At 45.2% G+C, this 24,655-nt stretch overlaps 1 protein-coding gene across 1 annotated transcript in view; it reads right to left on the reverse strand.

The window, feature by feature from the left end:
* The window catches only part of DHX8 (DEAH-box helicase 8), a 30,236-nt gene extending 16,378 nt beyond the window's left edge, over window positions 1-13,858 (reverse strand). Inside the window, exons 1-12 of the mRNA XM_081218870.1 lie at window positions 13,528-13,858; window positions 9,299-9,384; window positions 8,725-8,797; window positions 8,228-8,313; window positions 6,892-7,001; window positions 6,163-6,504; window positions 5,637-5,781; window positions 5,340-5,543; window positions 4,559-4,646; window positions 2,652-2,749; window positions 1,523-1,670; window positions 309-490 (exon numbers count right to left, since the gene is read on the reverse strand). Coding sequence (XP_081074996.1) covers window positions 309-490; window positions 1,523-1,670; window positions 2,652-2,749; window positions 4,559-4,646; window positions 5,340-5,543; window positions 5,637-5,781; window positions 6,163-6,504; window positions 6,892-7,001; window positions 8,228-8,313; window positions 8,725-8,797; window positions 9,299-9,384; window positions 13,528-13,675 — 1,710 coding nt within the window. The 5' untranslated portion in view covers window positions 13,676-13,858. The remainder of the gene's footprint in view (window positions 1-308; window positions 491-1,522; window positions 1,671-2,651; window positions 2,750-4,558; window positions 4,647-5,339; window positions 5,544-5,636; window positions 5,782-6,162; window positions 6,505-6,891; window positions 7,002-8,227; window positions 8,314-8,724; window positions 8,798-9,298; window positions 9,385-13,527) is intronic.
* Between the last annotated feature and the right edge of the window lie 10,797 nt (window positions 13,859-24,655).

A 24,655-nucleotide genomic window follows, 5' to 3' on the forward strand; every position in this document is an offset into this window, starting at 1 on the left:
GATTTGCCTCAATGTCAAGTCAAGCATCCCCATTATTCTTATTGTCCAGAGCTATTTGTCTGTGCAACACAATACTCTGTCCACTTGCTCTAGGGATCGCTAGTTCAAACAGATTTATTTCCTCATAGGAAAAAAAATGTGTAGACTAATATGTACATATATTTTAAGTACTTGGAAATGGTTTTTTTTTCCTATCCCCTTCGGAAAAGCCACTTCAAATGTGCTAATTTCAATTAAAACATGTCACCCTCTTTTTAGAAAACACCCTGACTTCCCTCCCCATCAACACATCATAAAGGGCTTCCCACCTGGACCAGCTGCTCCTTCAGTTTGTAGATGGGCAGGCTCTCTCTCTGTTCAATGATTGACATCTGGGTCTTTTTTCCATAAGAAGCTTTGTTGCCCCCAAAGGCATGCTTCTTCCACTCGGGAATGTCATTGGGCATCATCCCAATACCCCTCATGTTGGCAGCGATCTGCCTGCCTTCCGCTGCAAAGGAAAACAGGCGACTTGGTATCATCCTCATGCTACCTCACTGCCCCCTCCCCCCACACTCAACAAATCACATTTCTCCAGTGCATCCCTCCTCTCTGCTATCTCTGTCTTGAAGCCACCATCTCTCTCCTCTGAACTGTTATAAAAGCCTCCTAATTCACCGCATGTGTCTACTCTTGCTCCATCCAATCCATTTTGTAGGGCAGCCTCAATAATCCTTTGGAAATGCATCTCTGATCTTGCCACTTCCCTGCGTAGACCTTCGCAGCATTTCCCCGTGAACTTTAGGACTGAGCCCTAACTCCTAATGCCGTCTCCAAATTCCTGGCAGCCACAACTCACTCCCCACCTCTCTGCCCGTCATTCTCTCTGTTCCAGCTACACAGGTCTTCTTTCCCACATCACAGCCTCAGCACAGGCTATTCCTCAGCCTGGAGCATATTCCCCAATCCCCATGCCAGCTCCTTGGACAGACTAAGCCTATTTATCCTTCGGGTCTCCACATTACCAGGGAAGTGACCCACCATAGCCAACTATACTACCTGTACTTCTTATCTATGTAGCACGCATCGTGACTTGGTCAGTAATTTGGTAGTATTTGGTTAATATCCACTTTCCCCACTAAAATGTGAGCCTCATAGAGCAGGGATCATGTCTGCTTTCTTCACAGTTGTATACCCAGGTACCTAACACACACAGTAAGTATTTGTTATGACTGTATCCAGCAGTCAGTTAATATTTACTACACAAAGATTTATATGAAAAGAGAAGTTTCAAAGCTGTATTATCTTTGGAATAAAAATTCTTAAGTTATTCAGAAGAAAACAGCCAGTCTAATGATTTGACCACGGTTACGAAAACATTTAAAAAACAAAACAAAACATGCTCTAACTGAAGGGAAAAACTAAATCACCAAAGCCAAGGCTAAATCTTTAGTTATGTACTGGCAGTGCCTTCTCCCTGTGTATGTGAAAGTTCAGATTTTCTTTTTTTTGAAAAGTCCACAGTCCCCTCCCAGAGTCCTACCATCAGGCAGAGGATCAACCCAATGTTTGTTGAGTCCCATGGGAATAGAATCCATCTCTGCTTCCCGCTGGGCCTGCTTGAGTTCCCGCCTTTCTTTGGCGAGGGCACTCTGCATCATTGCTGCTTGGGAGAGGGACCCATCCGGGTTCTAGTGCAACAGAGGACAAGGCAGCATCAGAATGGGATCTCAGCATGCATTAAATATCCAGTAAATAAAATACAGATGTTAACCCACTCAAATCTAAAAGGAGGCCCACCCGGAAGAAAGTTCATATTAACATACCAGACTGCATGAAAGAAATGGATAAACTGTACTATATTCAGAGAAAATGAACAAGGACAATGATAAATCACTGAAGAAATTAGGGATTTGGGGCTTGAAGATGGGAACCCCAAGAGAATGGACATGTAAGAAACGGATAAGAATTCTTCTGCATGGTCCTGAGAACTAAAATTGAGACCACTGAGATGCCTCAATAAAAGATATTCAGGTCTACCTAAAGAAGAACTATTGATCAGATCCATCTGGGGATGGAATGGGTCTCCTCAAGAGCTGGTGAATTCCCTGTCACCAACATTGTCAAGCAGCCATGAGAGGACCACGTGGGAGGAACACTGCAGAAGGATACGTGGGCGGATTGCAAGCATCAGCTGGGCTGGGAGATCTTTAAGATACCCTTTTTCAAACCTAAAATTTTATCATAATTATTCAGTGAATTCTTCTCCTCACACTGCCCTCCACAACACCCAGTGCTATAGCTTTCTACCGGGGGGCCCAATTGCTCAAGTGTACCCTTCAAAATTGCCCTTGAATCTGCAAGGTAATGACTCAAGCCCTAAAGCCTGGGCAAAGGCAGTGATGGTAGATCCAGCACTCATATTTATCTCTGCTTCCTCCCAAAACACACTAAAATGAGAGTATAAGAATTTAAAAGGCAGAAACAACAAAGCCAAGTCAATCTTCCTTTAAAACAAAAATATTCTGGACCCCGACCAACAGTCACTACTACCTCCCGTAGCCTGAATTCTGCTTACTCAGATCAAGTAACCTGCTCTGAAAAACTGAATTGCTGCTTTAGGAAAAGAAGTTCACTTGACACGTCCAGATTAGGGTCTCAGTGTTTCTCACCTTAACAATTTTGATAGGGCTCATGTCCATGCTTTGCTTGGTGTGCCCTCTCAGGAATGGAGGCTCTTCCTCAACCAGTTCAATCTCAAGGTCCTCATCTAAAAGTCCCCCAAAAGAAGAATTAGCCAAAAAAAAAAAAGAGAGAGAAATGACTGATCGTTTTCACCAAAACAATACATTTCCACAAGCATCAGCAATCTTTATCAAAGATAGCTCCCAAGGTCAAAACTCTAATGCAGGTGTCTGTTTCCCCCTCCACCAGCCATTTCTAGGGCATTTGTGCCCCAGCCCGAGAACTATCAGACCTTTCTTCACAAGGAGTTAAGCCTGTGGGAAAACGCTGTCTGACACTCTAAACGGCACTAAGGCATTTGCCATCCAACTTCATATGGAATAACTCCTAACCCATAATAGATAAGGGGAAAAAATTTTAGTTGGACAAATGGACAATACCAAATGCTGACAAGCATGTGGAACAACAGAAACTCACTTATACTTATGGTAGAAGTGTAAATGGGTACAAAAACTTTAGAAAACAATGTGGACGCCCTGGTAAAGTGGAATACACACATTTCCTACCACCCAGAAATTCTCCTCCTACATGTTTAGGAAAAAGAGACAGTCTTGCATATGTGAATTACGAGACAAATACAGGAATTTCATAATAGAACTATTCATAAAGGTAAACAAAAAACCCAAGAAGACAGCCTATATGCCCATCAAAAAGTAAAATGAGTAAATAATCGCAAATTTATATACAGAAAAACTCTACAGCAATGAAAACGAGGGAAAAATAACTATAAAAATCAACATAGAGGGACTTCCCTGGTGGCACAGTGGTTAAGAATCCGCCAGCCAATGCAGGGGACACAGGTTCAGTCCCTGGTCCGGGAAGACCCCCACATGCTGCGGAGCAACTAAGCCTGTGCGCCACAACTACTGAGCCTGTGCTCTAGAACCCGTGAGTCACAACTACTGAGCCCGCATGCCACAACTACTGAAGCCCACGTGCCTAGAGCCCATGCTCCGCAACAAGAGAAGCCACCGCAATGAGAAGCCTGTGCACCGCAACGAAGAGTAGCCCCCACTTGCCACAGCTAGAGAAAGCCAGTGAGCAGCAACGAAGACCCAAAAATAAATAAATAAATTTAAAAAAAAATCAACACAGATAAATATGGAAAGAATGATGGTGACAAAAAAAAAAAAAAGAAGAAGTTCAAAAACAGACAAACTGAACAATACAATGTTTAGGGATAGATATATAGTAGACAGTAAAACGCTAAAGGAAAATAGGAAATAACGCAAAATTTAGAATGGTGGTTACCCAAAGGAGGAAGGAGGAAGATCTAATCAGAGAGTGGCATGTATGGGTTTCAAAGGTGTTGGGAGGTAAAGTTCTACTTAACTGGGTGGTAGGTACACAGATGTTCATTTGTTATTGTTATATAAACTATATAACTATATACACAGATGTTCATTTGTTATTGTTATATAAACTATATACAATTTATTAAGGAATTTATTTCACCATTTAAAAAAATTGCCTATGGGCTAAGTCAAAAATTATTCCAGGGCAACTCAGAGGTAATCTAGGCAGATCCAGGGTTTACAGAACAATTACTAAAAATGTGAGATCAAATTCACTCCGCAAAATACAATTATGACTTTTTATATCCTAAAAACTGATTATAAGCAACAAGTGTAACAATATATACACATTTATCAGAAAAATGAAGTTTTTTGCTTCCATTGTGAGGAGACCCTTTTCCTTTGAGAGATGAGTGGTGAGACCCAAGGAACAAATGAGTTTAACCACTGGGTTAAACTACAAATAAACCCTATCCACGGCTCAACTTGCCAACCGTCCTCCCGATCCATTATCCTGCTCCATCTAAGTGGCTGGTTACCTTCTTCATCATCCACTTTAGGGAGGATGCCAGTCTCTTCATCAAAGTCTGGAAACTCTTCTTTGGAAAGGACGTTGGCAGCAATCATCTAGCCAAAGGATAAAAGGAAGCATTTGTCACCTGCTAGATCAAAACTCTTCTTTTGTAAGAGAGTTAATACAGAGATTTCATGTAGGAAACCAAGGTTTTTTTCCTTTGCGGATCCAGGACTGCTGGGCCTTGAACACCGTATATCCCATCCCTAGGGGGGCGCGACAACGTGGTGCCCAAAAGCACAGCTCAAGGGTCTCACCCCCAGGGTGTTATCTGCTCCTTCCCTTGACTCCATGGCATTCTGCACACCCCTTATTATGTAATATGTAAGCCTTCGCAGTTATTTGTTTCAACCTACCTCCTCCCCTGGAGAAGAGATTCTCAAGGGTAGGAACCATGATAGGTCCTCATAGCCCTAGCATCTGCCCAGTGGCCTGGCCAATAGCGTTTTTATGTTTACTGACTGATGATGAAAACAAGAATGAACATTTATATAATACGTAACACAGGCAGGCACTAACCTAAGAGCTTTACTTCTACTAACTCATTTAATCCCCACAGCGTCACCACTGGCCCTGTTTTACAGATGGGGGCATGGAGGCTCAAAGAGGTAGTGTAACCTGGCTCAGGATCACAAGCTAGCAAGTGGCCTAAAGTCACCCAAGCCATCATGCTCCAGGGCCCGCACTCCTAAACACCATGCTACCTGCTGAATGACTACGTGGCCGTAAGAGCAAATGGCCCCAACCTGCTTGATCTCCCACTTCTCCGGGTCAGAAATGCGGGTAAGGCGCTTGCGCTCCAGCGAGTCGTCCTCTACTTCAGGGGCACTGACGAGGGAGAGGTGGGTGGGTCTATCCGGATTCCTCATAGAGGTCTCCTCGTTGGTCTCCCCAACAAGATTCCGTCGTCGATTTGGGTTTAGATCTTCTCCAGTCTCTTGATCCACATCCTAAGGCACAAAAACAAGGGATATAGCCTACCTGCCGTCCTCTTAGGTTTCCCTGGCCATCAGTTGTGGAAACCGGCTGGATATCTCACCTACCTTCATGCTCAAGCTGGTCTTGGTCCCAGTGAAGGACAGCACTTTGACCTTGACCCTCTGGCCTTTGCTCACCACATCAGCCACATTGGCCACACGGCCTTCCCGGCGGAGCTCAGAGATGTGCACCAGGCCTTCCCACCGCTTCCTGAGGGAGAGTCACACACGTCTGGAACATGCCTAAAACACTTTTTCCCCAACCGATTTCCACCCTCGTTGGAAATGAACGAAGGGAAATGGTCTTAAACTCAAGAGGAAAGTTCCAAAAAGGCGGCCAAACAATAAAATAGGATTACCACCCTCCCAGAGAAAAAGTTGGGGGCCAGGGGGCAACAAATTCTCATCTGTCTCAACCAGCAAAGGGGCAGATCTCCCGAAGGCAGAGGGAGGAATAAATGGCTCTATGACATTTCAAATAAAAAGTCAACTTCTAACCACCTGATACAGTAATTTTTTAGAATGTGAAAATCCCCAGTGACAAAAGAAATTCTGTCCTTCGGTGGTGTGAAAGAAGAGTACCAGCCATTACCTCAGTCCCTCCAGCTGCACAAAGCATCCAAACTGCATGATGCTGGTAACTTTGCCGTTGTAAACGTCCCCGATGGCGGGCTCTTCTGGGGGAGGGCGGTCCACATGCTTATCCCGCCATCTGTCCAGATTCCTCTCCCCATACTTGTCTCGGTCTTTCCGGTCTCTGGGGGGACTCTGACTTCTGCTCCTGGACCGGTATCTAGACTTCCCCTTAGTCCTCTCCCGGGTCCGGGAACGTGACCGAGAGCGGGACCGCTGTCTCCGCTTGTGGTCTCTATTGCGGTCTCGGTCTCGCTCGCGGTCTCGCTCTCGGCTCCGCTTCTTCTTCTTTGCCTTGTCCCTAACAAATCAACAAATACCTGTTTGAAAAAGAAAGCAGCCCAATTCCATCTTTGCCTTCCCAAGCACCCAGCACAGTGCCATGTACACGGCAGGTACCCACGAAATGCTGAACTGAACCAGAGCTTCAATAACTATGACATCCCTGCAGGCCAATGAAGGAGGCCACAGACATATTCCCCCTCTTTCAACCTGGATTTCTATCTTCTGAACGCCTCAGCATTTGCTGCCTAAACATTCTCGACAGGGAGCAGTGAAAATAGATGCAACAGTATGGTACGTGGCCAGTCTAGATTCTGTAAACTTGCCCAAAGTTTTGCTTGGCTGGTCCACAATGCAACTGTCACCATATCCTAAACTTCCAAAGGACAGGACGCTAGGGACAAACCGGTGCTCAGCATCTCTGTGCTTCTGCCGGCCTGCCGCGCTGGGCATCAAGGCCTCCAGTTCTCTGAGGACATCCACAGCGACGTTCACATCCTCCTCATCCAGCATGGTCTACAGGGGCAGAGGCAGCCAAGTTAGCAGAAGAGGGGCAAGTCACTCAAGACTCTGTACTTCAGGTACATCGACAAATCTGACACCCCTACATTGCTGACCACTTATGTGAAGAAGGAGAGAGGACAGAGATTCCCAACACAGTTTGAGACAGAGGAAGAAGGAATGAGCAAAGGCTCCTGGGAATCACTGCTACACTTGGCACATCCCCCTTGACCTTAATACAAGCCTATGGAAGGCAATAGGATATCACCCCTCCCGTGAAAGCATGAAAGTGAGGATTATACACAGAAAACAGACGTCAAACTGTTTAAAAAGGAACTCTCCCTCTACACTCCCTCCCGTCTTTCACCTGTTTTATTTCTTTTTCCACAGCTCTATTACCTATCAGCTCTATCATATACTGACTTGTGTATTGCCTGTCTCCTCCTCATTAGAGGAGTTCACGTGTTTATTTCCTGTCCCCACCCTAGTACTAGGATGTAACCTCCGAGAGGGCAGACACTTTAGTCTATTTTGTTCACTGCTGTACCCTGGTAGTTGTAACAGTGCCTGGCACACAGTAGGTACTCAATAAATACTTGCTAAAATGAAATCTAAAAATCAAAACACTTTAAAAATAGGATCTTCGGGGCTTCCCTGGTGGCGCAGTGGTTGAGAGTCCGCCTGCCGATGCGGGGGACACGGGTTCGTGCCCCGGTCCGGGAGGATCCCACATGCCGCGGAGCGGCTGGGCCCGTGAGCCGTGGCCGCTGGGCCTGCGCATCCGGGGCCTGTGCTCCGCAACGGGAGAGGCCACAACAGTGAGAGGCCCGCGTACCGCAAAAATAAATAAATAAATAAATAAAATTAAAATAAATAAATAAATAAACATATATATATATAAATAGGATCTTCTAATATGTAATAGAGAAAAAAAAATCTAATTTCGCACGTCAGGCATCTGTTCCAGAACCTTAAGTTGTTGCATACTTATTCCATATCCCTAATCACTGCTTTCCATAATTCCCAATCTCATTTCCCTAAAATATGGTTCTCTGAACCCTTTAACACTATTCAATACAACAGTATGTGCTCAGGGAGTGACCACTTTCACTCTGAAAAATATGTTACAGTGTAGACAAACTTAAAATTAATAACTAATGAGACAAAGCAAAGGGGTGAGGAGGGGGGAACATGCAGTTACAGTAGACATCCTCATCCTCATCCTCTCATGGGAACAGTACCCGAACAGAAGGGTTGTCTGGCTGGCAAAGGACTGGAAAGAGTTCCTTCAGCTTTTCTTTTTCAGTTTTGGGTTTAACAACTGGATCTTGTTTCATTAAAGCGCATGAAGGGGTTAAAAAAAAAAAGATATATTTAATACTCTTAGTGGTTAACAGAAGAACTCCAACATTAGATTTGCATCAAACTAAAAACAGAACATTTTCCTACATATTACTCACATACATTACTATAAACGTAATTCAATTTTCAAAAAAAACACAAAAACACTGATTACAAAACCCTTAACAAACTATCCCGGCGTGGCGGTGGGGAGTATGATTCAGTATTCATTTGATTGGTTATGTCTTATCATTTTAATTTTGTCTTAAGTCATTTGAAAATTTTGCTAGAACATTTACTTGCTCAGCAGCTGCTGCAAGGGAAATAAAAGCAATTTACCGGACGCTTACAATCTAAACTATTCTGGAGATGAAGCTTGGCTAGGAGCTCTGCTCACCTTTGTTTGTGGAAGGCTTCGCTGGAGGCCGCATGGTTTGTATGAGACGCAGCAAGTTACTAATAAGAGAATCCTTTGAAAAGAAACAACAAAAATTGTCAGCTCCTGGATCAGTGCTTAAAAACACTAAGAAAAGGGGTGTCCTTTAGAAAAGGGTGGTTATGCACCTGAATTTAGCTAACTGGCACAAATGAAGCATAGAGTGTCAACCTAATATGGCACGAACCTAGTAACACAGCCTCAGAGGAAGCTAATATTTAGGACTCTTTGGGGGGAAGTAATTCAGTTCCCGTCAACCATTTTATTTCCCATGGTTTAGAACTACCTCTAAAACCTAGACTCTTGCTTTTTACTTCCTGATTCAGAGAACAAGAATGTAAACACCCATAAAGACTTAATAATGGAAATCGTGCCCCATTTTCCTAGAAAGGTGTCACAGGTAATTCAGTTACATTACCACTGCTTAGTGGCATGAAAACATCACACTTAATGGCTTACTTGATTGGCATGTACTATCAAAATTTAAATCCAACAGTGACACTGAAACAAAACAGGGGTCTCTACATACACATACCGTGAATTCTGCACCATTTTTGACCAGTGAAGACTTAAAAGTATCAAAGGTGGTATTTTTCTCAGCAAGACTGATCACAAATTCAGCTGCAAATGAGAAAAGGGATTACAAGAAGAATGGAGACTTGAGCAAGAAATCAGTTTCAAGTATGTTAAAAATAAAACCAGTTGGGTTATCCAACAGTCACAAAAACCGACGACCACCATTCAGTAAGGGTAAAGAAAGAATTTAGACTACCAAGATTAGCCACGTATAGTTAATTTTCATAAGTAAAAACAAGAAATGGCTCATCAGGCCCTTGAGTGTATTTAAGGGAGGAAGACCTCCTTGTCCCAGATCACTGTACTCTCTTCATGAAACTGCTAGGTATGTACTCCACCATATAGATTCTAGAGGCAACCACATCCAAGAGCATGAGCCCATGTGCATGTGTACATGCACGCACACATGGACACACGCACAAATAGGATGCTTTCTACAGTTTCTGAAGGGACACACCCGATCTATATATGAGGGCCAGGCAGCTGCTGGATGGTACAACATCAGAGTCGGTGAAAGACTCACTTGCCCCCTCCCCCAAATTTTTCTCTACAAACCGGCTTAGTTTTGAAATTTCTAATATTAGAACCTTTTTTTTTTTTTTTTTTGCGGTACGCGGGCCTCTCACTGCTGTGGCCTCTCCCATTGTGGAGCACAGGCTCCGGACGCACAGGCTCAGCGGCCATGGCTCACGGGCCCAGCCGCTCCGCGGCATGTGGGATCTTCCTGGACCGGGGCACGAACCCGTGTCCCCTGCATCGGCAGGCGGGCTCTCAACCACTGTGCCACCACGGAAGCCCTAGAACTATTTATTAATTACGAGACTTTCAGGAGAAAAGTGCATTATGATAGGCTGAGATAATAAGCCTCACACTGTAAGTTCCACAAGAAAATTTTAATGATTTCATTTGGATTTTTTTTTTTTTTTTTTTTTTTTTTTTGCCGCACCACTCCACTTACAGGATCTTAGTTCCCCGACCAGGGATTGAACCCGTATCCTCCACAGTGAAAGCATGGAGTCCTAACCACTGGACCGCCAGCAAATTCCCTTCATTTGGATTTTAATCCTTAAAAAATAATAATAGACATGGAAGATCTGGATAGCTAACTTATAAACTAGTAACACCATACCATTTCCATGCTGAAATTTGCCTTTACCTTTTTTATGACATTAAGTGAAAGCCAGAGGCCATCAGCTTTTTTTAAATAACAAGTTAATAACAACATCGGTGGTTAAGACTTTTCAAACATCTACTACATGCCAGGCACTATGCTAAGTGTTTCACATGGGTTATCCCCATGGTTCTCACAACAACCCTCATAGGTAGGTGCCATTATTGTCCCTGTTTTACAGATGAAGAGGCTGAGGGTTCGAGACAGTGACTTACCCAATAATAATTGGTGGAGCCAGGACTGGAATCCAGAAATCTGATTTCAGAGCCCAAATTCTTTAGAGAAATGTGGAGGGAGAACTAAGTCACATGGTGCTAGTCATACAATGCTCAAAAGAGCCAATCCGAAAGCAGTCAGCAGCATATTCATACTGCAGCCGTCATTAATGAGGATTTTTTTTTAATTTTCAGAATTATATGAGGACATCATTAAATTAACTGAAGTATCAAACACTGGATCAGTAATTAAAAACAAGCTCATTGTTGAAAACAGGAAAAACAATGAGACTGATTTAAATGATAATACATCAAGGTCAAAATCAAAAGAATCAAGTCAACAAATAAAACACAAAAGAAGTAAATATATACCTTTTTGTTATTAAAACGAACTCTGGCAATTTAGTTTCATCAAAACAATATTGTTTATCACATTTTTCCAATATTAGTATTTTTAATGTTACTGGTTTTGTAATTCTGTGTTTAACAGTGTGATACTGTGATTTATAAGAAGCAATACATATTTGGTCTCCATCCCTGGCATGGAGCTCCTAAAACCCTTGGAATTTCCTAAATGCAGAGAGTAAGTTATCTTTTTTTTATGTTCCTGAGATAACCTTAGGAAAGCCCCTAGGTAACTAGGATGAGGGCTAGTTGCCAGGGAAACCAATCAGGAGACTAGAGGGCTGGAATTTTCAGCCCCAACCTGATCTCTGGGGAGGGGAGAGGGGCTGGAGATTGAGTTCAGTCATCAATGGCCAATGATTTAATCAGCTGTGCCTATACAGTGAGGCCTCTATAAACACCCAAAAGGACAGGGTTTGGACAGCTTCCAGGATGGTGAACACATGGAGATTCCAGGAGAGTGGAGCACTCAGAGAGCATGGAAGCTCCTCTCTCCTTGCCACATACCTTCTATTTAGCTCTTCCTGAGTTATATCTTTTTATAACAAACCAGTTAGGGACTTCCCTGGTGGCGCAGTGGATAAGAATCTGCCTGCCAATGCAGGGGACACGGGTTCGATCCCTGGCCCGGGAAGATCCCACATGCTGTGGAGCAACTAAACCTGTGCACCACAACTACTGAGCCTGCGAGCCACATTACTGAGCCCTTGTGCCACAACTACTGAAGCCCGCGCGCCTAGAGCCCATGCTCTACAACAAGAGAAGCCACCGCAGTGAGAAGCCCGCGCACCACAACCAAGAGTAGCCCCTGCTCGCCACAACTAGAGAAAGCCCACGCGCAGCAACAAAAGACCCAACGCAGCCATAAATAAATAAATAAATATAATAAACCAGTTAGTAAAATGCTTCTCTGAGTTCTGTGAGCCACTCTAGAAAATTAATCAAACCCAAGGAGGGGGTCGGTGGAACCTCAGATCTATTGCACCTGACAACTTGGACTTGCAAGTGGCCCTCGAAGGTGGGGGCGAGGCAGTTTTGGTCTCAATAAGTTTTTGTTTCCTCTAAAAGAGGCTAAGGCATTAGTGCACTGTAGTTCAAAAGAGAGAGAGAGAGAAACAATGTAAGCGCACTGACCGAGGGACTCTACCTTGTTCTCTACTGTATTCCTAAGCCCCTAGCTCAACAAAGGTTTGCTGAATGAAGGAACATATTACCCAGAGAGATAGCCAACTGACGAGAATATCACCTCATTATTACCTAAAAGAGAAGACTGAGGAAAAATGACACAGGATAGGTACATCTCGATGGGAGGCAAGAGAAAAGTGAACTAAAATATACAGGTGCTATATACTAACCCTGTGAAGAACACAGTATCATACCTATTTCACAGATGAGAAACACAGCTTCACAGAAATTACATCTTACCCAAGATCACACATCTAACTTCCCTCACCCCTCTTTGTCACGCATGGGTCCCTTCCCTTCCATCCCTCCAACTGATGACTTCATCTTCATTTAGAAAAGAGAACAGTCACATTGGAACTCTCTGCCTCATCTCCCCACCGCCAATCCCTAAATCCACCTGCATCTACAACCATATTCTGTCCTCCTTCCTGTTAAAATGGATGAAGCATCCCTGTACCTGTCAAAAAATCCCTCCACTCATGCTCTCGACCCCATCCATCCCTCTGCCTTCATAAGGACTCCGCCTGCCTGTGGCCTTAGCTGTAGGACCCCAGTCTTTTCCATTTTCTCAGTTTGGGTTCTCCCTGTATACAGTTTGTCCCAAGACGTCTAATGTTTGACAGACACTAGACATTGGTGCTTGAGAGACAGTAAAAGCATGAATGGTTAAGAGCACAGTTAAAGCCACAGACTACAAAAGACCTGGATTCCAGAGCAGGCTCACTCACATTTGACATGTGATCTTGAGGGGCGTTACTTTATTATTCGGAGCCTTGTTTTCTTAATCTATAAACAGATGATACTATCTCACAGAATGGTATGAAAACCAACTAAGATAATGTAAGTAAAACACTGAGCATAATATCTGGCATGTAGTGAGAACCCAGTAAGTGTCTGCCATGAACATCTCATCGTCATCATCATCATGTGGCTCTACGTTGTTGTTGTTAATGCTGTTTGTCTGTGTCTGAAAAAACAACAACAACAAAGCGATGGCCGCTCCAGGTTTCACTGACAGCTCTGGGAAATGGTTTCTAACAGCTCGGCCCGGAGGGCTCTCAAGAGGAGGCCACTGCCGCAGGTTGCCTGGGCCAAGTCTCTGACAAAGAGATAGACTCACACGGACCCACACACTCGGTCCATCAATCCCCTTTCTCCTTCCGCTTCCCTCAAGCCCAAACCCAGATGCCGCAGAGACCTCCGCGGACTCACCCAGATCCTTGTCGTTGATCCCCAAGTGATTGTCCAGCTCAGTGCAAACCTTCGACACTAAAGACAGATACTCTAGTTTGGCTAGTTCTTCCGCGGGGCCCAGCTCTGTTCCGGGTACGGCTCCCGCCGTGACCACGGCCACCGCCATGGCTACGATTTGCCCCGGGCCCCTCACTGCCACCCTTCGGAGCTACTGTACCCGCCGGGCCCCGTCACTGCCGGCCTTCCGAGTTACTCCCACCCCGCTCCAGCTTCCTCTTCCGGGTCGGCGCACTTCTCTTTTGTTTACGGTAAATTGATATCTCCTGGAGCTTCTCTTGGCGTTACCGGATGGATCATAGAGATCAGACAGGAAGTGCTTAAGGAAGGGACGGCTGAGTGGGTTACTCTGCACACAGGGAGGCGCCCTCTACAGGCCAACGAGCTTCTTGGCCCGCTCTCAGGCTCGGAAACGTTCATTCTCCACGCGCTTCCGCCCTAGGTCGGCAGAGGGCGACCGGGGCCTGCGCAAGGGGATCTGGGGAAAGGGGGTCGCGACCTCCACCCATCGAACTCCCCTCCACCCCGCCGAACCGCGCCTTAGAAGCCTTGAAAAAGGTACCCGAATTCAAGTATGGAAAAGGCAAGATTTGCTTTACAGCAGATCCCTATATTCCTGGGGCTTTGCTTCCGCTTGGGTCATGACTATCTCAAGCGATTCTGTAACAAACCAGCAGGCGACGGAGTCTAGTTCTGTCGTTAACTCATTTTACAGACGAAGAAACTGATACTTCCACTATCTAGCTGAGTGACCTTGGGCAAATTAATCTCTTGGGGCTTAGTTTTCTCATCTGTAAACTGGGATAATGTTGCTCTAACTAGGTTTAGGTGATGATCAAATGAGATAACTGTACAAGGAGCCTGACTCTAGTAAACACACTACAAATGGCAGTTGCTGTAATCCCAAAGCTGAGACAGTGGTCACCGTAAAGTCTGTCAAGCGTAGATCTCCTCAGTCTGAGACCCCAGAGAGCCACCTGGCTCCTCTCTTGTGAAAACCACTTCTCAACCCCTGATTTTCTGGATGCTAATACCCTCAGTCCTCTCAGAACTTTTTCCCCCAAATATCAGCTGTGCTGTGATCCCAAAGTCAATAAGCTCAGGTCTCCCAGCTTCTGCTTCAGGCCCCCTTTTCCTATGTGACAGAGGTGAGGATTTTCCCACACCACACTGCTCTGAGTGATGAATGAGGAAACAGAGGCACCCCCAAGTGAGTGGCTGTCTCATCAAAAGGGATGAAATCAGGGCTTCCCTGGTGGCGCAGTGGTTGAGAGTCCACCTGCCGATGCAGGGGACACGGGTTTGTGCCCCGGTCTGGGAGGATCCCACATGCCGCGGAGCGGCTGGGCCCGTGAGCCATGGTCGCTGAGCCTGTGCATCCGGAGCCTGTGCTCCGCAACGGGAGAGGCCACAACAGTGAGAGGCCCGCGTACCACAAAAAAAAAAAAAGTGAGTTCATGGCTGGGAGGGATAAATTGGGAGATTGGGATTGACATATACACACTACTATAAAATTGATAACTAATAAGGACCTACTGTATAGCACAGAGAACTCTACTCAATACTTTTTAATGGCCTATATGGGAAACGAATCTAAAAAAGAGCAGATATATGTATATGTATAATTGATTCACTTTGCTGTACACCTGAAACTAACACAACATTGTAAATCAACTATACTCCAATAAAAAAATTTTTTTTAAAAGCGAGTTCATTCTTACAAGGATATATTTAGAGCACAGGAAATATAGCCAATATTTTATAATAACTATAAATGGAGTATAACCACTAAAAATTGTGAATCACTATGTTGTACACCTGAAACATAATAATGTACATCAACTATACCTTAATAAAAAATAAAATTAAAATAAGTTTTTAAAGTGAATTCATTCTGGGAATTCCCTGGCGATCCAGCGGTTAGGACTCAGCACTTTCACTGCCGAAAGCCTGGGTTCAATCCCTGGTCAGAGAACAAGGATCCCACAAGTGGAGTGGCACAGCCAAAAAAAAAAAAAAATTGAATTCATTCTCATTGTCCTTTGGATATGTTTTAAAATATTATACCAGATGTAATTAATTGCCTGTTATTATTATATTGCTTTCCTTGGACAGCCTCCATGTGGCCCATTTAATACAACTGTTGATAGTTCCCATTAAATAATCTACCTTCACAAAACAATATTTAAAATATCGAGGGACTTCCCTGGTGGTCCAGTGGTTAAGACTCCAGGCTTCCACTGCAGGGGGTACAGGTTCCATCCCTGGTCGGGGAACCAAGATCCCACATGCCATGTGGCGTGGCCAAAATAAATAAATAAAATAAAAGACTGAAACAAATAGCTTATGCTTAATCACTACCACCACCCATGATGGATAAGAAATAATTTCCCACTGCCCTCCTGTAATAACAAGGGCTTTGCTTTATGCCTATTCCTAGACTGATGTATGTGTTCAACCCTACCCACAATTCCCACATTATTTCTGTTTTGTCCCAGAGACTGGTCCCAGGGGTAAGAACTTGGGGGTTGGGGGAAGCAGAGAAGAAAGTCTTGAACCTCTTGGCAACCCTAGATTGGATGGATGGAAAGCAGAAATAACCTACCTGTGTGTAGCTGAAAGATGGCATCCTCAGGGAAGTTGGTGAGAAAATCCACAGGACTTCCTGTCGCCAAAACAAAATGGTAGGCCTTCCCTGGTGGCACAGTTGTTAAGAATCTACCTGCCAATGCAGGGGACATGGGTTTGATACCTGGTCCAGGAAGATCCCACATGCCTCAGAGCAACTAAGCCTGTGCGTCGCAATGGCTGAGCCTGCGCTCTAGAGCCCGCGAGCCACAACTACTGAGCCCGCGTGACACAACTACTGAAGCCCGTGTGCCTAGAGCCCGTGCTCCGCAACAAGAGAAGCCACCGCAATGAGAAGCCCGCGCACCGCAATGAAGAGTAGCTCCCACTTGCCGCAACTAGAGAAAGCCCACACGCAGCAACAAAGACCCAAAACAGCCAAAAATTGAAAAATTAATAAATAAATTTATTTTTTTAAAAAAAGAGAGAGAGAAGCCACTGCAATGAGAAGCCCGCGCACTGCAACGAAGAGTAGCCCCCACTCGCCGCAACTAGAGGAAGCCCGTGCACAGCAACGAAGACCCAATGCAGCCAAAAATTAATTAATTAATTAATTAATTAATTAATTATAGTTAATTTTTAAAAATGGTGTTGCTGTAACCAAGAGAGCCCTGACTTTTTCTGCTGGGACCTCAGGGGAAACAGCTCTGCTCTGGAAGGCAAAATCAGAATGATTTGCTTCTAAGCATGTGACTGCCACTCAACTGTTATTGTTATTAATGCAGGGAGAGTTCAGAAAAAAATGGCACCTACTTCACTGCTCCACTGGGGGCCTGACCCAACCGGAGACTCTGGGAACCAACCGAAAGTCATTGGTGGGAACGGCCTGAGCCCTTTCATCCGAGGCTCTCGCTTAGAGGGACGGGACGGACCCCAGAGAGAGTGAAGTAGTGGAACACCCCTCATTTTTTACTCTTTCCCCCCAAATTCTTCTCCAAATTTGAATCAATTCATCAAACATGTATTGAACATCTACTTCGTGCACAGGCACTGTGGTAGGTTCTAGAAAGGATCATTAGGGGTCAGAAAGGCAGTAGAAAACCATCAAGGAAGAACTAGAATATTCTTAATACCATATGCGTGACTAGGGGCAGAGCTGTGTTTATTAGTCTGGTCTGTCTGCTGCCTAAACAAAAGGGCAGGTGATCGGAAGACAAAAAACAAAGCACGCTTGCTCCTGGTCACCTGAGGTCAGCTCAGGGGAGGGAAGGGGGCAGACGGGGCCAGGGCCATTTCAGAGGGCCATTCCTCCTGTTGCAATCCTTTATTTGTCTGCCTTATCTTACGATGCTCCAGCACAGCCTCAGTTTCGCCCCAAATATCCCCGACCTAAAACTTCCCCTCCTCTTAGGTCATCAACCTGCCATCATTAACAATGGATGCTTTGAGCTCTAAATTCTCCAAAGTTTTATATTATTAGGCAAAAAAATTCCTTCTTAACAGACTTTTCCTTTTTTGTCACAATTAAGTTTCCTCTTTTCTCTCTCACTTTAAGGGCTGTCTTTAAAATGTCAGGGGAATAAAAAGAATCAGACACCCAGACACCCTTAGGATGTGAACTTGTTAAGAGAATTTATTCCCCCACCTCTACCTCCTCATCGTCTGTGGAAAAGGTAAGAAATTTTCACATATTTATTTATTAGTTAATCGTCTTTAAGTGACCCTGCTTCGGGATGCAGTGGATATTTTGTAGACTTCATTTAGGTTGGTTTTCTTTAAAAAGAAATTCTGGGGGGACTTCCCTGTGGCATAGTGGCTAAGACTCTATGTTACCAATGCAGGGGACCCGGGTTCGATCCCTGGTCAGGGAACTAGATCCCACATTCATGCCACAACTGAGGAACCTGCCTGCTACAACTAAGACCTGGCACAACCAAATAAATAAATAAATATTTTTTAAAAAAAAGAGAGAGAAGAGGGCTTCCCTGGTGGCGCAGTGGTTGAGAGTCTGCCTGCCGATGCAGGGGACACGGGTTCATGCCCCGGTCCGGGAGGATCCCACGTCCCATGGAGCGGCTGGGCCTGTGAGCCATGGCCGCTGAGCCTGCGCGTCCGGAGCCTGTGCTCCGCAACGGGAGAGGCCACAACAGTAAGAGGCCCGCGTACTGCAAAAAAAAAAAAAAAAAAAAAAAGAAAAAGAAAAAAAGAGAGAAGAGAGAAAAAAAAAAGGTAAGAAGCCACTTAGGAGATCAGCATATGGCAGGATTTAAAACTTTTTTAAAAAAGAAAATAAAAGAAAAATTTTTAAGTCAATATTACAAGTCTAGGTGACAAAGTGGCAAGTTACACTGAACTTTGTTTTTTCTCTAGTGATACTTAGCCTCGACTTCTGGGAGCAGGGTATTTTTGTAGCCTTTGGTTTCTGTTTGAGGTCATTCTTTAGTAACTTGAGGCTTTCCTCAGGAGAGATGCAAAAAACAAGGCAAACCAAAAAGTATGTTGATAGGAAAATAGCAGAGAAAAGGGGAGCTGGCGTTCTGTTTGTAAGTCAGGCATGTAAACAGCTGCCCAGTTAGCTCCAGGCCAAAGGTCTGTGTTAATCTGCACACTTGCCACTAACTCCAAAGACACTGCTCCTTCGGAAACTCCATTTCTTCCCCCAAGAAAAGAAGGAAGACTTCCCAGCATGCCCTCCATCCCAAATCTGAGAGTGCCCGGCAGAGCAAGCCATGAGGGACTTCTCCCCGGGCTCTCCAGGCCCTGAGCCTCAAAGAAGCTTTGGTGGTAGCAATAGCTGCTGCCCTGGTGCCGAAATAGCTGCCTCTCCATCCTGGGATTATAGTCATTATGGTGATTGATGCCTCCAGAGTGAAAATTAGCAATCTGGTGAGGTAACTAAAAATGAATGCATCTCTTCCTAGGGTTCACTACACCCAGCTGAGCCACCAAATAAAACCAGCATATGGGGCAATTAGGAAGCCAGCTCCTGCTTTCAAGTCCAAGAAGAAAGAGACGGAGTTCAGGGCCCCAGCTTCCCTGCCTGCCTCAGTAATGATCACAAATCCTAATAAGCATCCGCTTTGCCTCTCAGTAGTGCCCCTGGTCTGTCCCCCATAAACACCAACCTGTGGTTTCACCTTTCAAAAGAATCATTTGTTCCACACAACAACATCTTACCCTCTTTTGCTGCAAATTGGCTGAGGGAGAGGAAGGAGGGAAGTGCGGATAAACCTTTATCACATAGGTTTGTGTGGGGCAAAGATATTCTTTCTTCATAGCCATATATTTGTTTGTTTGTTTGTTTGTTTGTTTTTGACCACGCTGCTCAGGTTGCAGGATCTTGTTTCCCAGTCCTAGGATCGAACCTGTGCCCCCTTGCAGTGGAAGCGCAGAGTCCTAACCACTGGACAGCCAGGGAATCCCTGCATATATTTGCTTTTACATGACCCAGAAAGACTCTGATCTTCCCTAACTCTCAAATAGTGGTGTGAGTAGAACTTATCTGAAAATTTTTGCAAGACATGGAGATCCCATAATGATTGATCAACCTCCCTACGGATCACATGCAGAAATCCCCATCCTGTTTTATCCCCATGGACTTGGACCTGATGGGACTTCACGTTTGACAAGGATTGATTGGGGTCACGCTGTCAGCTACTTGCATATTTGGATTTAAATGCAGTTTCAATCACTTGTACTTCTCATGAAGTTTTAGAGTTAGAGGGGATTTAAGAGATAATGTAATCAAATCCATTCATTAGATGCCATCTTTATTTGAAATGGTTCTACTCCCCTGACCTCAATATCTGAAATTCCTCTCTCTAACCCAATGTATCCTTTCTACCACTGGACCTTCTCTTAATTTTCATGGTGTCTCTAAATCTTTCATCTATCCTTTCTTCCAATCTATCACCATTCTTTTTCACTTATATTCCCTCAACCATTTTGATGTTCACAAATGTCAAGGAATCCCTCCCTCCGTTGGTTTTTTTTTTTTTTTTTTTTTGCGGTACGCGGGCCTCTCACTGTTGTGGCCTCTCCCGTTGCGGAGCACAGGCTCCGGATGCGCAGGCTCAGCGGCCATGGCTCACGGGCCTAGCTGCTCCACAGCACGTGGAATCCTCCCAGACCGGGGCACGAACCCGTGTCCCCTGCATCGGCAGGCAGACTCTCAACCACTGTGCCACCAAGGAAGCCCCCTCCATTGGTTTTTCACTGTCCTTATTTTGCCAGCCCCGAGTGGCTCCTGTTGCCCTGTTTCTTTCTTCCCACACTGCTGGGTATTGCTGGAGAAAGTCCCAAGGTCACATTGGTTCAACACAGTATAAATTCATAATCTTGAACCTCACCTGGGCCTCACTTGGGCTCTTCTGGACAGTGGTTTTCCATTCATTGTGACTCAGGATGTCCCAACTCTCCCAAAGTCCCAAACTCACCCCCACCACCATCATTCTCAGAAGACTTCACCTCGTACTTACAGGGAAGATGGAGGTCATTCAAGACTACCCTCCCTAGGGCTTCCCTGGTGGCGCAGTGGTTGAGAGTCCGCCTGTCGATGCAGGGGACACGGGTTCGTGCCACGGTCTGGGAAGATCCCACATGCCGCAGAGCGGCTAGGCCCGTGAGCCATGGCCGCTGAGCCTGCGCGTCTGGAGCCTGTGCTCCGCAAGGGGAGAGGCCACAACAGTGAGAGGCTCGCCTACCGCAAAAAAAAAAAAAAAAGACTACCCTCCCGGGAATTCCCTGACAGTCCAATGTTTAGGACTCCATGCTTTCACGACCAGGGGCCCGGAAAAAAAAGAAGACTTCCCTCCCATCCCCACCCTCACTTCCATCTCAGAATAAGTCCATCCTTTCAGCTGATGTTTCTTTCTGTCTCTAGGAACATACCCCTTCTCCTCCTCAAAGCTCATGCCTCCACCACGCTCTCTCTTCATCTCATCCTCTCCATTGACAACCTCTCTGCACTCTTGCATCCTTACCTTTTCTCTCTCCTTGTTTCTTACCCTCTTGTTACAAACATGTTCAAGTCTCCACCAAGCTAAAAATAGGAAATCTTTGGGGCTTCCCTGGTGGCGCAGTGGTTAAGAATCCGCCTGCCAATGCAGGGGACACAGGTTTGAGCCCTGGTCCGGGAAGATCCCACATGCCGAGGAGCGACTAAGTCCCTGAGCCACAACTACTGAGCCTGTGCTCTAGAGCCCATGAGCCACGACTACTGAGCCCTCACGCCACAACTACTGAAACCTGCATGCCTAGAGCCCGTGCTCCACAACAAGAGAAGCTGCCGCAATGAGAAGCCCGCGCACCGCAATGAAGAGTAGCCCCCGCTTGCTGCAACTAGAGAAAGCCCGTGCACAGCAATGAAGACACAACACAGCCAAAAATTAAAATAAATAAAATAAATTAATTTTTTTTTAAAAAAGGAAATCTTTGTCTGCTTTCACTCAACCTACTCTCCTTATCTGTTTCCTGATACAACCAGAGCTCTGGGAAAAGCAAACTGTACTCAAATCTCTCTGTTCCCCCTCCTCCCACCTGCCCCCTTGTCCAACTTATCCCCTCAACCCCTGGCCATTTGCTTCCACCCTCATGATGTTATTCATTTATGTATTGATTCATTCAACAGATATGTATTGAGAACCCACTCTGTGCTAGTCATTGTTGAAACTCCGCTCTCAGAGAGTTTACCAGTTACCTCCTAATCCAGTGATTCTCAAATATTGCTGCACGTTGGAATCATCTGGGATCTTTTTAAAATACTGATGTCTGGGTTTCACTCCACGATATTCTGAGTTCACTGGTCTGGGTGTGACCTGGGCATCAGGATTTTTTAATACTTCTTGGGTGATTCTAATGTGTAGCAAAGTTTGGGAACCACTTCCCCTATCCCCTAATGCAAGGTTTCTCAACCTCAGCGCTACTGACCTTTTGGGCAGAGATCATTCTTTTCTGGTGGTGGTGGTGGGGGGGGTTTCCTATGCACTATAGGTGATTTAGCAGCGTCCCTGGCCTCTACCTACTAGATGCCAATAGCATCCTCTACCCCCCGTCGTGACAACCAAAAATGTCTCCAGAGATTGCCAAATGTCCCCTGAGGGGCAAAACCAACCCTGGTTGAGGGCCACTGCTCTAACGTCTTCAATTCTCATACTCCTTGACATGTGGATAGCATCGTGAAACCCCTCCTTCAGGAGACTATCCTTAATTTGGCTTTCACCACAGTGCACTCTCTGATTCATTATGCAAGGATATAGTGATATTCAAAGCATGTTGTAGGGTGGATATAGGAGTTGCTCACGTGTCTTTTGCTCACCTTTTATTGGCTACTAATCTACAAAGCAGATGAGTAATGTAACCTTTACTGTGGGCAGCCACATGTCTAGCTAAGTCTGGGATTCTGGTCCTAGAGTTTGTTTGTTTGTTTTTTGGCCGCACCGCACAGCTTGCGGGATCTTAGTTCCCTGACCAGGGATCGAACCCGGGCCCCGTGCATTGGGAGGGTAGAGCCTTATCCACTGTGCCACCAGGGAAGTCCCACTCCTGAATTATTACATGAGAAAGAAATACTCTTCTGTCTGGTTTAAACTACCATATTTGGGTGTCGCTGTTATATCGGTTGAACCCACGTCCTAATGAATACAGATCCAATCAAGTTCAACTACCACTCTGGCAACTCTCAGATCTCTATCTCCAGCCCCTGCAACTCTCAAACTGTACTCCCCTATTTCGGTTACGTACTGGAAGCTCCAGCTGGATAACCAAGTAGGATCCTAAGCTCAGTTTATTTAAAACCAAAAGCATCATTCTTTTGGTTTCCCAAAACTAACACTAACTGCCATTTTCCCTAACGCTGCTTAAAAGGCATCCTATTCTCCAAGTCATCCAGGCTCCAAATCTGTGATGCCTGCCTTCCTTATGAGCCTTCTATCCAATTAACAGCTCCCCAACAACCTTAGCTTCCCCTGCACGTCTACATGTTCCATATGCTTCCACCAGACCAAACCACTTGCTAGTCCCCCCCTCCTTAATACGCCGTCTACTTCCAGAACTATTGCAGATTCTGTACTTACTTCTACTGAAAGTCCCTACCCAGCATGCCCTTCTCCTCAAAGGCACGCCTGAGTCATCCCACAGAAGTCCATCCCAAAGCCTTGCACGTGGTAGGCATGAAAATGTTTTTCAAGTTGAAGAGATCAAGTGGTTTGCCCAAAGCCACATGGCTAGATGTTCTGCTGTATGATGGAGACGGCACATTCAAATGATAAACTAGATTTCCTGCTTATTTTTTAAATTGGGCTGACAATGTCATGAGGACATGGACTTCTTAGGAAAAGGTAGTGATTTGAGAAATTCTAAACTATAATTTAAATAAGTGTTCTGCTATTCTGAGCTTTTGGCATACCATGTAGTATAATTATATCATGTGTCTGTGTAATACAAGATAAAATATAAGCATTTTATATAGTTTCATGGATGAAATGTGAATCTTCATCCAAACAAGCTCTTGCCTGCCTGATTCATTATGGACCAGGAAGCCTTTAGAATACTGAGATATTTTTCAAATTGAGCTTGCTCAAATCAGATTAAGAATCACTGAGGGATCCTCTCAGCCAATTTTAAACAAATCAGAGGGTACTGTGGTCAACATTTGAGTCATGTGACCTGCTCTTACAATGAATGTCTATAGCCAACCTTTTTACGTGCCCAAGATTTTTTTTTTTTTGCGGTATGCGGGCCTCTCACTGTTGTGGTCTCTCCCATTGCAGAGCACAGACTCCGGACGCGCAGGCTCAGCGGCCATGGCTCATGGGCCTAGCCGCTCCGTGGCATGTGGGATCTTCCCGGACCGGGGCACGAACCTGTGTCCCCTGCATCGGCAGGTGGACTCTCAACCACTGAGCCACCAGGGAAGCCCCTGTGCCCATGATTTTTTTAAGATTTTTTTTTGAGCCGTATGTAAAAGAGAATCAGTATGCTTTGAGTACCTACATAGGCACATGGCTAGATACTTTAATGATCATCATCACAACCGCAGGCGGTAGGTAGGAACTGCAAGAAACAGGGAAGTGGGGAGACAGGCAGCAAGGCAATTTGGCCAGGTCTCAAGTGATGGGGCCTCTAATTTCTCCTGCTTTTCAGAAAAAAATTTGAGCAGGGGTGGTTTAAGCCTTGAACTATATCCTTCAGTTCGTTCCAAGAACCATATTGGGCCCATTTGCCTGGCCTAGTCATTCACAGCTACCTGTAAATTTCAACTGGGTTTGTGATCAAAAAGCCATCCGATGCTCAAGTTATTATCATCCCAGCTCAAAGGTGACCTTTCTTCCTCCATGGCACATGGGAACATGATCTTTGGGTATCATTCAGCTTTGGGTATAAATATAAAAGGCAGACATTACCTGCACACACTCTTGTATATTAAAAGTGGTATATATATATATAGGGCTTCCCTGGTGGCGCAGTGGTTGAGAGTCCGCCTGCCAATGCAGGGGACGTGGGTTCGTGCCCCAGTCCGGGA

The sequence above is a fragment of the Mesoplodon bidens genome (assembly GCF_964165515.1).
Source record: "Mesoplodon bidens genome assembly, chromosome: 19".
NCBI classification, from domain to species: Eukaryota; Metazoa; Chordata; class Mammalia; order Artiodactyla; family Ziphiidae; genus Mesoplodon; species Mesoplodon bidens.